Below are 13379 nucleotides of genomic sequence, written 5' to 3' on the forward strand. Positions count from 1 at the left end.
GTTTTTCTTTGTTAAGTAGAAAACAAAATATTGAAAAATGGATCGTTAACCATTTGGCACATAAATTGTGCTGGTAACACGCGCACCTTCAATTAGCAATTAGTGGTAAATCTAAATGTATTTAACTTAAATAAAACACTACATGATCCATTTGCTTTAAAATCGGTGTGACGGCTGCGTTCTTCAGAATAACAAACACTTACTGTGTGTGAATTAATTAATCAATATGCTTCCATTGTTGTATATTTCAAAGCTGTTGACCCCCCCTCCACCCATTCTCCCCTTCACGCCCACATTTCGTAATACCTGTCACATGATTGTCACATGACAGTCAAAATGGAGGACAGGGGAGTCCGACTTGATATAATCAACGACAACATCGCAGTTATTCGTCTAGAAAATGGACAAAACAGAATTAATGCAAACTTTATTAAGTCATTCAATCAGGCACTGGATACAATCGAAAGGTTGGTGCAAGTTAAAATGTATTCTAGTGCAGATATTTTGACGACTAAAAAGAGCTATTCGTTAACATTTGACTTTTTAAAATTCATCTAACAAGAATGCAAAGGTTGAGCATTCCACGCAATGACCCTATATAGCCTAACACGAGAGCCAAAGTCAAAATTAAGCAAAATAGGAATATACATAATCTGTGCCAGTGGTAGGCCTACTCAGCCCGAACTTGAGCCAACCGCGTGAACAATACATGTACGTGGGCCCTACATGTGAGTATATTAGGATAATGCTCTACAGTATGTAGAGATGAAATTAATCTTTTACGCAGGCACGAGGTCAAGCATTTGCTTCACTTTTTGTTAGATTAAACCAAGGATTCGTATGAGTAAATTATAGGCTAACCACAGGGTATCTAGGTAAATAAAAATGTATCCTACATGTTCTCATGTCTTTATAGTCACCCTATATATGCATGCTACGGGGCTTTTATCATACATTTAAGTTTGTATCAAGCACAGGCGTAATCTGTATTTAAAACAGCCCAATGACTGGTAAAATATTTGGTAAGTGCCGGCAATCATATCGTCCACAAGTTGGACATAATAACAAATTCGTAATTTTGTCCACGTCCACAATAAATAATTATAACAATTGCGTGGTAAATGTACTGTAAATACTTGCAGGACCTAGATGGCAGCTGCTAGCACGCAAATCATTCTAGTCTGGTAAGCACGACGTATCCGTGTCCTTCATTTTTCCCGTCAATGCCTGTCTGGTCTGTCCCAGCGTTGTAGGAGCCTCCTCCCCCTCCGCAGGAGTTGCTGTTATTGTCCCCATTTGCCCCGCCAGAGTAGCCGCCCCCTCCGCCCGCTCCTCCGCCATTTCCGTAGGCACCGCCCCCGCCCCCGAACCCACCGTTCGCTGTGTTGTACTGCGCATCCGGCCAGAATTTGGTTCTTCCTCCTGCACCGCCGTTCACAAACGCCTTTCCGCCCTCGCCCCCTGTCCCGGACCCGCCGTACTTGGCACTGCTCCTCCCGTCGGTTAGAAGACCACCCCCTCCTCCACCTGAATTGCCGGAGTCGGCTGTCGAAGCACCCTGTCCGTTACGACCACCCGGCCAAGCTGATCCTCCAAACCCACGGTTGCCATCGTTACGCGCTGTGCCGCTGCACACAGCCTGTCTGCCCGTGGGGGATTCCACCCCGCCTCCGCCCCCAGCCACGATTAACGGGTCGTTGTCAGCATATGTAACAAACGTCCCACCGCCGCCACCAGTGGAAGATTTGCTGTGCTGTCCTCCCATCTGACCGACCAGGATTTTAAGTTGACGACCTGAAATGCAGGAAAAATGTTTGTAATTTTTGTTACATTTAAAACATCTGTCAGATAAATATAATTCCAAAAAAAGACGCACGCATGTGTACACACAAACAGACACTCATAGTGACACACACACAGGCACAAACAATTACATATAAGTGGTTATAGTGAATGCAGTTAATTTCAGAATTTCTGTCTTTAAAAAAAGAGAGTGGTAGTCGCACCTATATTTCAACTTTTTTTTACATACAGTGTACCGGTGCGTACATAACAATACCAAAATACCCCTTCGTGAGTTATGTTAATATTATAAATAAGAAATTAAAACTACATTTTTATGTCCTTTTATCTCCTAGTATATGCTATGTCTAATGTCCCAGCCTGTGTTTGCGATACGTTTAATTTACCTGCATCTAAATTGAACGTCCCGGCTACAACAGCACCGCGGCTGCGGTAGTTACATCCTCTTGCGTCACAGCCCCCTGCAGCGCCTGGTGGACAGATGATTAACAAAAAGTAAATTAGAATACATGTCCCAACAGAGAGAGAGAGAGAGAGAGAGAGAGAGAGAGAGAGAGAGGGGGGGGTAGCGACGAAAAGGTGGAAAGATGGTGATCTTACTAGTGAACACGCACAGGAATAGGCAGACCAATTATTGTTATTTTGTTTTTTTTTACTATTATTATTAATGTAGATATATCTTTAAGTACAAAAAACACTTTATGATAATTCTATCTAAGGGACATCAATGTACCGGTACACAACCTATTTAATTTACAAAATAATGCTAACGAAGTATATAATTTACCAGCGGCACGTATCCTGTAGAGACCGGAGACAGGGATGGTAAAGAGCTGTGTCCCGTTCTCTAAGGTCACCCTGCCCTGATGGTCCTGGCCGTCGTAATGTTTACCAACTGAAGTCGGCCCAAGTCGTCCCGTCGCACCGAGATTTGTGAATGTCATATTCCGAAACCCTGAAAACAGATATTTCTTTGTAATTAAATCACCGCATTGGGCAGGTTTTAAAGTCCTTTTCCGCTGTGACTGACCTTTCAAACTAGTTAACTGTATATAATATCGTCTGAATCGACTTACCTTTAACAGTGCAATTTTCATAATTGGAAACTAATTCTCTCAGAGCAGAGACCCCTGCCTCCAGCATTAGTTGGTCGGAAGTGGGCGCTTCTCGCTTAGACAGTCGGCTCCTCATTGCCATGACGTCCCACCATTGGTAGTTGATGCTTTCCGGGCAGTACTTTACAAGTGCCTGCGTGAACTTTGCAATGTACTGGGAGACGACTCTGTGATGCACCTTGCTTGCAAGTACATCTTCCAAATTTTTATTCGGGTCTTTGGCCAGCTGAGTGGTCTGTGATTCCCCATTTTCAAGACAGCTGAAAAGTAAAGCCACTACTACTAGCAGATACATGTTCGAGTACATGAATATCTCTACTGTCAGGTTTCTCCTTAAGCTCAGCTACGACTCTTGCTCTCTTTTATAGTGCTGCTTTGCTGCAACGCAGGGGCTGCACCTAGGCCTGGCGCACTCGATAAGGAAGCAGGATGCAAACACGAGATAATCATGGTAAAAATTGGGAAAATGTCCGCAGATCCCGGATCTTTTAGTTTTTGGTACTGTGGTGATTTCATTGCAGTAGCAACATACCGGGATAGACAGTTGAAATTATTTATGATGGAGTTTTAAAGACTGCCTGGTTCTTAAAGCGGCATGTTCACTCCTAAAGGAGGGTTTTTAATGGGAGCGTGAATTTCCAGTAACGCATTTTAATGGGAGCGTGAATTTCCAGAAACGCATTTTAAGTTAAAACTAGGAAACCGTTTATGCAAGTTTCTTATAAAAAAAAAAAGTCGAAAAACCAAGGATTTAACCGAATTAATCACTTAATCAGCCATGAAAGTACCTTAAACTGCACATCACATTCTTCATTTTTTGGTTGTTAATTTAACCCTCTGACATATATCTGACTTATTTATCTGCCCCGTTTTTATACAGCACAGAGATCGAACAGGAACAATCCTCAAAACAATCATTCTTCTGGTAATATGAATTTTTTTTTTTTTTTTTTTTTTTTTTGCATTTGTGGCAAAAATGACTACAAATACATCTTTGAGTGAAATTTTGAATCAGTTGAAGCACTAACCACACGTGCTTTTTTGATGACATTTTATTCCTGTGAGTCGTCGTGCACAAACACGCCACTTAACATCACGAGGTACAGTTCCCGCTAGTTGCATTGTTCTTTTCGTCGAAGATACACAGCGCATGATCGACTAGGAAAACCGCAGTGCAATCCCGCTTTGCTCACGGGATAATATAAACAACCGCGCGTCAAAAAATTCCTCTTGCATCTGATATTTTAAGTTCTTCGCGAGCACTGAAAAGGCAATGAATAAATAGATAAAAAGATAAGCACGTTTATAGATAGATAGATGGATAGATGGTGTAATAGAAGTCAAAGGCGTGAAATAATATATTGAAATACTTGAGTTCATAAAATGTAATTTAATATGTAATTTTGCTATTAGAAATTAGAATTGTTTTCAAATTATAACGTCTTAAGGGATTTATGCTAAAAAATGACACAATAAAGAAGCTATAGAGTGGAGTTACGTGTAGAAATTAACATTTCTTTAAATATTCATTTTGTTTTAAGAATTACATATTTCTTAGAGGAATCACATTGCTTTCAATACGATAATTTGGTCTCGTGTAAATTCGTATGTTTCAATTGTTAATACAAATGCCTTTTTACAGCAAATCCAACATCCAAGCGCTGATAACTACAGGAAAAGACAAATTTTATAGCAATGGACTAGACCTGGAGTGGCTGGGCGGTTCAGGGGCAAACGATCGGGAGGCATTCATGAGTGCATTTAATGCCCTTTGTGTGCGAATCCTCACATTCCCCATGCCCACTATAGCAGCTTTAAATGGTGAGTTACCGGAGGGCTTTGCGGATTGCGTTAGATGTGATTATGTCGCATTTTGTATAGGTTGAGAACAAGATTACAGTTGAAGCGTCTACGGTACGATACTGTAATGGTCAGATAGTAATCTTCGTAATGTGGGTTTTATATGGAAAGTGATCTTAGCATTCTTTGCTATGGAATATCATAAACTAAATGATCGACATAAAACGCGTCGTAGTCATAAATTCATATCTTTCTCTCGCAACTGGGGACATATTGTACATAAAATGCTCGAGATTGTATGGCTGTAGGTTTTCTGTGCTTGCTTACTTATCACCTAACCGGTATACATGTATATCACTGTAAGTGTTTTGAAATGCAAGATACCTATCGCTTACCTCCTCCCCCTCCCGCCCCCAATTTTTTCCTTAAACTCCCGATCTTCCTAGGCCACGCCTTTGCCGGGGGCGCCATGCTTTCCCTGTGCCACGACTACCGTGTGATGAGGACAGGGAGAGGCTGGATTTGTCTTAATGAAATAGACCTCAAGACGAGATTCACAAGATTCATGTTGAACCTAATACAGTAAGGAACTTTAATGGTTGACAATTCTGTGCATATATGTATCCTTTTTTTTTTTTTTTTTTTTTTGGGGGGGGGAGTATAACTGGGTCACAAGGACATTTCTGGGAATATTAGTTTGTCTTATTTTGCTTCTTACATCTGTTGTTGTTGTTCTTCTTGTGCTTTCTTCTTTTTGTTGTTGATCCTATTATTATTATTATTATTATTATTATTATTATTATTTGTAAGAAATCAAATATGCATGTTACTTTTTTATTTTCTGTTATTTTTTCTCTCCTCCTTCACGTTACCTCTCATGTATCCCCCCCCCCTTCCCTCTATTGTGTCTCACGTCTCCACAGTACGCTCTCTTCTGTGTTATTTGTTCTGTTTCTTGTTATCTGAAGTTATGTTGTGTTAATTTGTTCCATTCCTAGGTCAAAGGTGAAGTCTTGCATCGTTGAGACGGACATGCTAGTCATGGGCAAACGCTTCGCAGCAGAAGACGCTCTCACCGCAGGTCTAGTCACACTAATAACAGGTCCTGATCAACTAATAGAGAAAGCAGCGGGGTTAGCCGAGCAAGTGATCGGAGCTAATGGTTATGACAGAGGTGCTATGAAAGACATGAAAAGGGACGTGTACGCGCGTGTGGTAGCACTAGAGCAAATGCTTAGAGGAAAGGACGCTGCTGCAAAACTTGATCTCTCTGACCTTATATCTAAGTTGTAGGCCGCATTTACAATCAAATTCGGCCAATAGAGTCCAAGTCACGTCGTATGGCTATGGCTTGCACATAACAGTGGCATTTTTACTAGCAAATTTGTAATGGGGCTCTTAGGATAAAAAAAATCACTTGGGTCGGGGAGGTTGAAGGTCATGGAATATACTAGTACTGTACTAGCAACTACATTATTTGTACCGCTTATGGTACCAAAGAAAAAAATAGAAATTATCCATTACCCCCCCCCCCCCCCCCCGGTCCCACACTGTAGTCTTCATAGATATTTGCCTGGGCCTGGGGAACATATACATGTACTTGACCTGTTGGTTTGAGTTCCTACGTACTGGGTACGTGTGAAACCGTAATTGAATAAAACAATGAGCTATTAGTATATCAGTGTGTTGTTTATTTAATGATGGGCGGTTGTCAGCATTACAAGATAATGATGATGATGTTCACTTCAGCGAAGGAGTTGGATAGACCTACTCCTTGCTGTAACACGAGTTGCTTTAACTACATAAAGATACATGATGTACAGGTAGACAGAAAGATAGATAGATTGATACATGTACGGTAGACCAGTTCCATTTCCCGCATCATCTTCTTACATTTTGATTTCATATTATCTTAAATGTCACCTTTTTATTTACTTCATTTCTTCATTTTATTTTTGTTGATGCCCTTGTTACATTCTACGTCTCCCTTGTTTATCTATGGGGTATGTTTACAGTTATTTTGGACAGTCTCTAGTGTACCTGTAAAATATCAGTTTTAGTTTTAAAGTAAACACTCAAAATCCCTTATCTGCGCTCGGATCGTATCGTTTTATGGGTTTCTACTTGTCTCTGTAAAAAGCTACACATCTTCTATTGCAGTTATCATAACGTTAAGTCAGAACAATCACAGGGAAATGGGAAAGTTACATTTCCGGCGCCCCAAATTTATTGTTACACCTCTGCACGCTAAAATACCTTCCTTTGGTCCATATTGTCGTACTACTTTTGAACAGTACTGGCAGTCATAATATCCACAATAAACATAACAATCGAGTGATCAGTGCACCAGTAGATACATGTAGGCCCTAGATGGCAGCTGCTAGCACGCAAATCATTCTAGTCTGGTAAGCACGACGTATCCGTGTCCCTCATTTTCCCCGTCGATGCCTGTCTGGTCTGTCCCGGCGTTGTAGGAGCCTCCTCCCCCGCCGCAAGAATTACTGACGTTGTCCCCACTCGCCCCGCCAGAGTAGCCTCCCCCTCCGCCCGCTCCTCCGCCATTTCCGTAGGCACCGCCCCCGCCCCCGAACCCACCGTTCGCGGTGTTGTACTGCGCATCCGGCCAGAATTTGGTTCTTCCTCCTGCACCGCCGTTCACAAACGCCTTTCCGCCTTCGCCCCCATTCCCGGACCCGCCATACTGGGCACTGCTCCTTCCGTCCGTGAGTAGACCGCCCCCTCCTCCCCCTGAATTGCCGGAGTCGGCTGTCGAAGCACCCTGTCCGTTACGACCACCCGGCCAAGCTTGCCCTCCAAATCCACGGTTGCCTTCGTTACGCGCCGTGCCACTGCACACAGCCTGTCCTTGATTAAGTTTTTCTATTCCTCCGCCGCCACCAGCCACAATCAACGGATCGTTATCAGCATATGTAACGAACGTCCCACCGCCGCCGCCACTTGATTGGTACCTGTGCTGTCCTCCCATTTGACCAACCAGGATTTTAAGTTGACGACCTGAAAGATAAGACGAATGTTTGGTATATTCTTTCTTAGTTGTTAAACATCTACTAGATAAACCTTATTGCTAAAGGCCCTATTTCACACAGACCACGAATCCCACGAATCGCCAGGAATTGACAAATTTTAGGATTCGGCTGGAATCGTGAGATTTTGCCAATTTTCTGGTCTAATTCGACACGCTCTACGATTCAGTTACGATACAGGTGCGATAGTGTTACGAATATTCGTGGGATTCGGCTGGAATCGCACGAATATTGTCCAGAAATTCACTACGATTTTTTGGAATCGGGAGTTCGTGGCCAAAACTATGAACAGCTCAAAATTTTTGCCACGAATTCCCGATTGATCAAGAATTGCAAGAACTTACTACGATTATATACGAATCTGTTAAGAACTTCACGAACTGATAACGATTCAACCAAATTTTCAATTTCTGGCGATTCGTGGGATTCGTGGTCTGTGTGAAATAGGGGCATCAAAGTTTTTGCCACCCATTCCTGTTGGTCAAGAAGTGCAAGAACTGACTACGAATAGATACGAATCTGTTAAGAACTTCACGAACTGATTACGATTCAACCACGAATGGTGAAATTTGTCAATTCATGGCCATTCGTGGGATTCGTGGTCTGTGTGAAATAGGGCATTAAAAGATAGCTCGTGCGCACGCACGCTCTTTCACACTCACACACACACACACACACACAAACACACACACACACATGCTAAAGTACTGGAAAATAACTTAAGCAATAGTATGTTGGCATTATATGACATGCATGATGTTAGATATACGTTATCAATTTATCCATTTTCAGTTTTAACATTTGCTGTACATGTTCTCCTAAGTCATTTTACTATGCCTACATATCCCGCAAAGCAACTTATCTTTCCTAAATTCAGACCTTTAAAACTACAAATCCAATCAAGTGATAGTAAACTTTGATAGTTCCTTCTTCAATTAATATGGAGAAATGACGTTCTAAGAGGCTGACCAGGCATTAAGAACTAAATCATTTCATTGAACATTGAATAAAATATTGGATCAAGTGAAAGACGGGGAACAGCAATGATTAGGAAATTTTTGCCTTCTTTTCCGAGGGAAATAGATTTTGCTGAGTAACTCCTGGACAGAATACCTTTAAGTTTCGCTTAAAAATGCCCTGTATCTTGTTCGCTTTTTTTATTTCAGAGTTTGCCAATGTTTAATCTGTCTTAACAAGTTTTCAAAGGAGGATTTTACCTGCTTTTAAATTGAACGTCCCAGCTACAACAGCGCCGTGACTGCGGTCATGACATCTACCATTGTCACATCCCCCTGCAGCGCCTGGTGAACAGATAATGGATATATCACAATTTAAAAAGTTAAGAGAGAGAGAGAAGGGAAGCAAAGTTGAAGATCATCAAGAAACGTAAAAAGAGTACAAGTCATTATTTTCTTAAAATCCAACAAAGAATGGTAAAAAAATAATTTAAGCATAAAAAGAAGATGTATAATAAATTCTGCAAAGGAATATTGATAGCGTCTTTAATTTACAAAATGTTTTAACAAAATATATAATTTACCAGCGGCACGGATCCGGTAGAGACCGGAGACCGGGATGGTAAAGAACTGAGTCCCGTTCACTAAGGTCACCTTGCCCTGATGGTCCTGACCGTCGTAATATTTACCAACTGAAGTCGGCCCAAGTCGTCCCGTGGCACCGAGATTTGTAAATGTCATATTCCGAAACCCTGCAAAAAGATATTTCTTTGTTATTCAATCAACGCATTCGATAAATTCTAAAATCGTTTTTCCGCTATAACTGACCTTTCAAACTAGTTTTAACAATTAAAATTGCATTTAATATCGTCAGAACCGACTTACCTTTAACAGTACAATTTTCGTAAATTGAAACTAATTCTCTCAGAGCAGAGACTCCTGCCTCCAGCATTAGTTGGTCGCTAGAGGGTGCATCTCGCTTGGACATTCTGCGCCACATTGCCATGACGTCCCACCAATGGTAGTTGATGCTTTCCGGGCAGTACTTTACAAGTGCCTGCGTGAACTTTGCAATGTACTGGGAGACGACTCGGTGATGCACTTTGCTTGCGAGTACATCTTCCAAATTTTTATACGGGTCTTTGGCCAGCCGAGTTGCAACGGTCGTGGTCTGTGAGGCCCCATTTTCAAGACAGCTGAAAAGTAAAGCCACTATTACGAGCAGATACATGTTCGAGTACATGAATATCTCTCTTAACAGGTTTCTCCTTCAGCCCGCACGTTCTGTCAACTGCGATGCTCGCTCTCTTTTATAACGCTGCTTTGCTGCATTCAAAGGGGTTATACCTGGGCCTCGCCCACTCGATAAGGAAGCAGGATGCGAACGCGAGATAATCATGTTGAAAAATTGGGAAAATTTCCGCAGATCCCGGATCTATCATATTTTGTTACTGTGATGAAGTCATTGAAGTAGCACGTACCTGGACAGACACGTTGAAATTCTTTTTAATGCAGTTTATAGTGACTGCCAGGCTCTCAAGCAGTATGACCACAACTGAAAGAGAATTTTTAAAGGAATGATCTCTTGTATGTTTTGTGTACTTTATTTTCTCTTTATAAATACTGTTGAAACAATTGTATACTTTAATCATTGTGCAGCCATTAATATTATAAGGGTGCAATCCATTCTGAAAAGCGCACTGTTACATGTGGTTTGTACCATATACACTTTGCAAATAATAATAATAATAATAGTATGATAATAACGGCGTTAAAAATAATATGGTTTGTAATGATGAGAAGAACTCAAACTTGTATAAAATAGAACATTTAGAGTATTTCTAAGGGTACATTTGAACCGAGCGTCGGTGGAGCGTGGGTTCTCAGTAATGCAATAACAAGTTAACCACTTCTATAAGTTTCTTATGCGACACAAAAATTCGAAAAACCCAAGAAATAAACCCATTAATCACTGAGTCAGCCATAAAAGATCCTTAAACTGCACATTCTTCAGATTTTTGGTCGTAAAGACCTGCTTACATACATGTACATGTAGAATATCTGACCTATTTATCTGTCCCGTTTGTATACACAGACTTTGAGCAAAATAACCCTGTCAAAAACCATTTAACTGGTAATGTTAAGCGATTTCCTTTGGTATTTCTTTAGCTTACGCTTCTTGAAACAATATGAATGCATTTGATTTTGTGGCAAAAAAATTGACTTCAAACGCATTTTTAAGTAAAATTATGAAACAGTTGGATTACTGACCGTGTGTGCTATTTTGGTGACATTTTCTTCTTGTGAGTCGTAGTGCACTAACACGCCACTCAGTCTCACGAGGTAGGGGTGTCGCTAGTTGTATTGTTCTTTTCGTTGAAGATACACAGCCCATCTTCCAGGAAAACTACAGTACAATATCATTGTGCAGCCATTATATTATAATGTGCAATCCATTCCGAAAACCGAACAGTTACATGTGAGTTGTACCTTATTCACTTTGCAAAAAATAATTATAATAATAATATGATTATGATGGTGTTAATAATAATAATATGGTTTGTAATGATGAGAAGAACTCAAGCTTGCATAAAATTTAGAGTATTTTTAAAGGTACATTTGAACCGAGCGTCGGTGGAGCGTGGGTTCTCAGAAACGCATTAACAAGTAAACCACTTCTTTAAGTTTCTTAAGCTACACAAAGAGTCGACAAGCCAAGAAATAAACCGATTAATCACTCACTCAGCCATAAAAGATCCTTAAACTGCACATTCTTCAGATTTTTGGTTGTAAATTTGACCTGCTTACATAGTATATTTGACCTGTTTATCTGTTCCGTTTGTATACAGCACAAAGATCGAGCAAAAAATTCGTTCAAAAACCATTTTTCTGGTAATATTAAGCGATTCCCTTTGGTATTTTTAACTTATGCTTCTTTAAACAATATGATGGCATTTGGTCGGCTTTTGTGGGAAAAAATTGACTTCAAACGCATCTTTAAGTAAAATTATAAAACAGTTTTAGCACTGACCATGTGTGCTATTTTGGTGACATTTTATTCTTGTGAGTCGCAGTGCACTGACACGCCACTCAATATGACGAGGCAGGGTTGTCGCTAGTTGCATTGTTCTTTTCGTCGAAGATACACAGCTTTTCTTCCATGAAAACTACAGTACAATATCGCTTTGCACACGGGATAATGAAAGCAACCTCCAGTAGAAAAATGCCCTCGTGCATTTGAAATTTTAAGTTCTTTGCAAGTACTGACATGGCAATGAATGAATAAAAAGATGAAATAGCATGTCAATAGAAAGATAGGTAGTGTAAATTCCAAGGTGTTAAATAATATGTTGAAGTATTGGAATTTATAAATTGTAATAAATATGTTTAAATTATGTGGCATTATGCTATTAGAAATTGGAAATGTTTACAAATTATTACGTCACTAGTGATTTTAAAAAGCTAAAAACGACGCATTAAAGAGTGAACCTGAGGGTGTTACGTATAGAAATTAGCATTTCTTTACATATTCATTTTCTATGAAGAATTATAGAGGGCTTATTTTGGGGGGGGGGGGGGGATTACATTGCTTTCAATACAATGATTTGGTCTCGTGCAAATTTGTATGTTTCAGTTGTTAATATATATATATATGTATTTGTTTTAGCAACTCCAACACCCAAGCCCTGAGAACTACAGGAAAGGACAAGTTTTGTATCAATGGGCTAGACCTGGAGTGTCTGGGCGGTTCAGGGGTAAAAGATCGGGGGGGGGGGGAATTCATGAGTGCATTTAATGCCCTTTGTGTGCGAATCCTCACGTTCTCCATGCAGTTACTGGAGGTCATTGCGAATTGCGTTAGATGTGATCACGGCGCATTTTGTTCAGGTTGAGAACAAGATTATAGTTGAAGCTTCTACGGCACGATAGTAATGGTCAGCTAGTAATCTTCGTAATGTGGGTTTGATATAGAAAGTGATCTTGGTAGTTCTTGTTATGGAATATCATAAACTAAATGATCGACATCAAACGCAACGTAGTCATAAATTCTCATCTTTCTCTCGCAATTCAGGACATACTGTATCATAAAATGATTGAGATTTTATCGCTGTGCGTTTTCTGTGCTCTTTTATCACCTTACCTGCATACATATGTAGCACTGTAAGTGTTGTGAAATGCAAGATACCTATCGCCCCCCTCCCCAATTTTTCCCTTAAACTCCCTTTCTTCCTAGGTCACGCCTTTGCCGGGGGCGCCATGCTTGCCCTGTGCCACGACTGCCGTGTGATGAGGACGGGGAGAGGCTGGATTTGTCTTCATGAAATAGACCTCAAAATGAGATTCACAAGATTCACGTTGAACCTAATACAGTGAGGCAGTGTTATTCGTATGTTTCATATATATTAAAATAAGACCCAGAAGACGTCCTAAATCAGCCCCTGATATTAATGTTAAATTGGCATTAAAGCGCTTTTATTTTGCCAAGACCTGTCATAAAAAAAGTTGTTTTTTTTTTTTTTTTTTGCTTCTCAATTTTTTTCTCTTTATTCTTCTTATTCCCCTTTGTCTATTTTCATATCTTATTTGTTGGACATCGAATCTTCTTTTCTTGTTATTTTCTTACATTCCTCCGCTCTCTCTCTCTGTCTCTCTTTTTTCCC

General features: G+C 40.3%; 2 protein-coding genes across 4 annotated transcripts; one reads left to right on the forward strand and one right to left on the reverse strand.

Annotated features, from left to right (window-relative positions):
- The first annotated feature begins 306 nt into the window (after positions 1-306).
- Positions 307-6396, forward strand: LOC106160590 (uncharacterized). The gene is made up of 4 exons (XM_087017143.1): positions 307-467; positions 4561-4739; positions 5165-5300; positions 5717-6396. The coding sequence occupies exons 1-4, from the start codon at positions 325-327 to the stop codon at positions 6009-6011; spliced, it is 753 nt and encodes a 250-aa protein (XP_086873269.1). The 5' UTR covers positions 307-324; the 3' UTR covers positions 6012-6396.
- On the reverse strand, positions 413-10050 carry LOC106160589 (uncharacterized). 3 transcript variants are annotated; one of them, XM_087017141.1, is made up of 4 exons: positions 9604-10050; positions 2591-2758; positions 2190-2273; positions 413-1794 (listed from the first exon to the last, which is right to left on the reverse strand). In XM_087017141.1, exons 1-4 carry the CDS (start codon positions 9959-9961, stop codon positions 1172-1174), a joined length of 1233 nt encoding a protein of 410 aa, XP_086873267.1. In that variant the 5' UTR covers positions 9962-10050; the 3' UTR covers positions 413-1171. The 3 variants fall into 3 exon arrangements, with proteins under 3 accessions (XP_086873267.1, XP_086873268.1, XP_013392685.2); XM_087017142.1 differs by lacking the exon at positions 9604-10050 and adding an exon at positions 2880-3301; XM_013537231.3 differs by lacking the exons at positions 413-1794; positions 2190-2273; positions 2591-2758 and adding exons at positions 6389-7733; positions 8980-9063; positions 9303-9470 and having other exon boundaries at positions 9604-10030.
- Between the last annotated feature and the right edge of the window lie 3329 nt (positions 10051-13379).

Source organism: Lingula anatina, chromosome 7, assembly GCF_051362555.1.
Source record: "Lingula anatina isolate TDL-2025a chromosome 7, LinAna3.0, whole genome shotgun sequence".
NCBI classification, from domain to species: Eukaryota; Metazoa; Brachiopoda; class Lingulata; order Lingulida; family Lingulidae; genus Lingula; species Lingula anatina.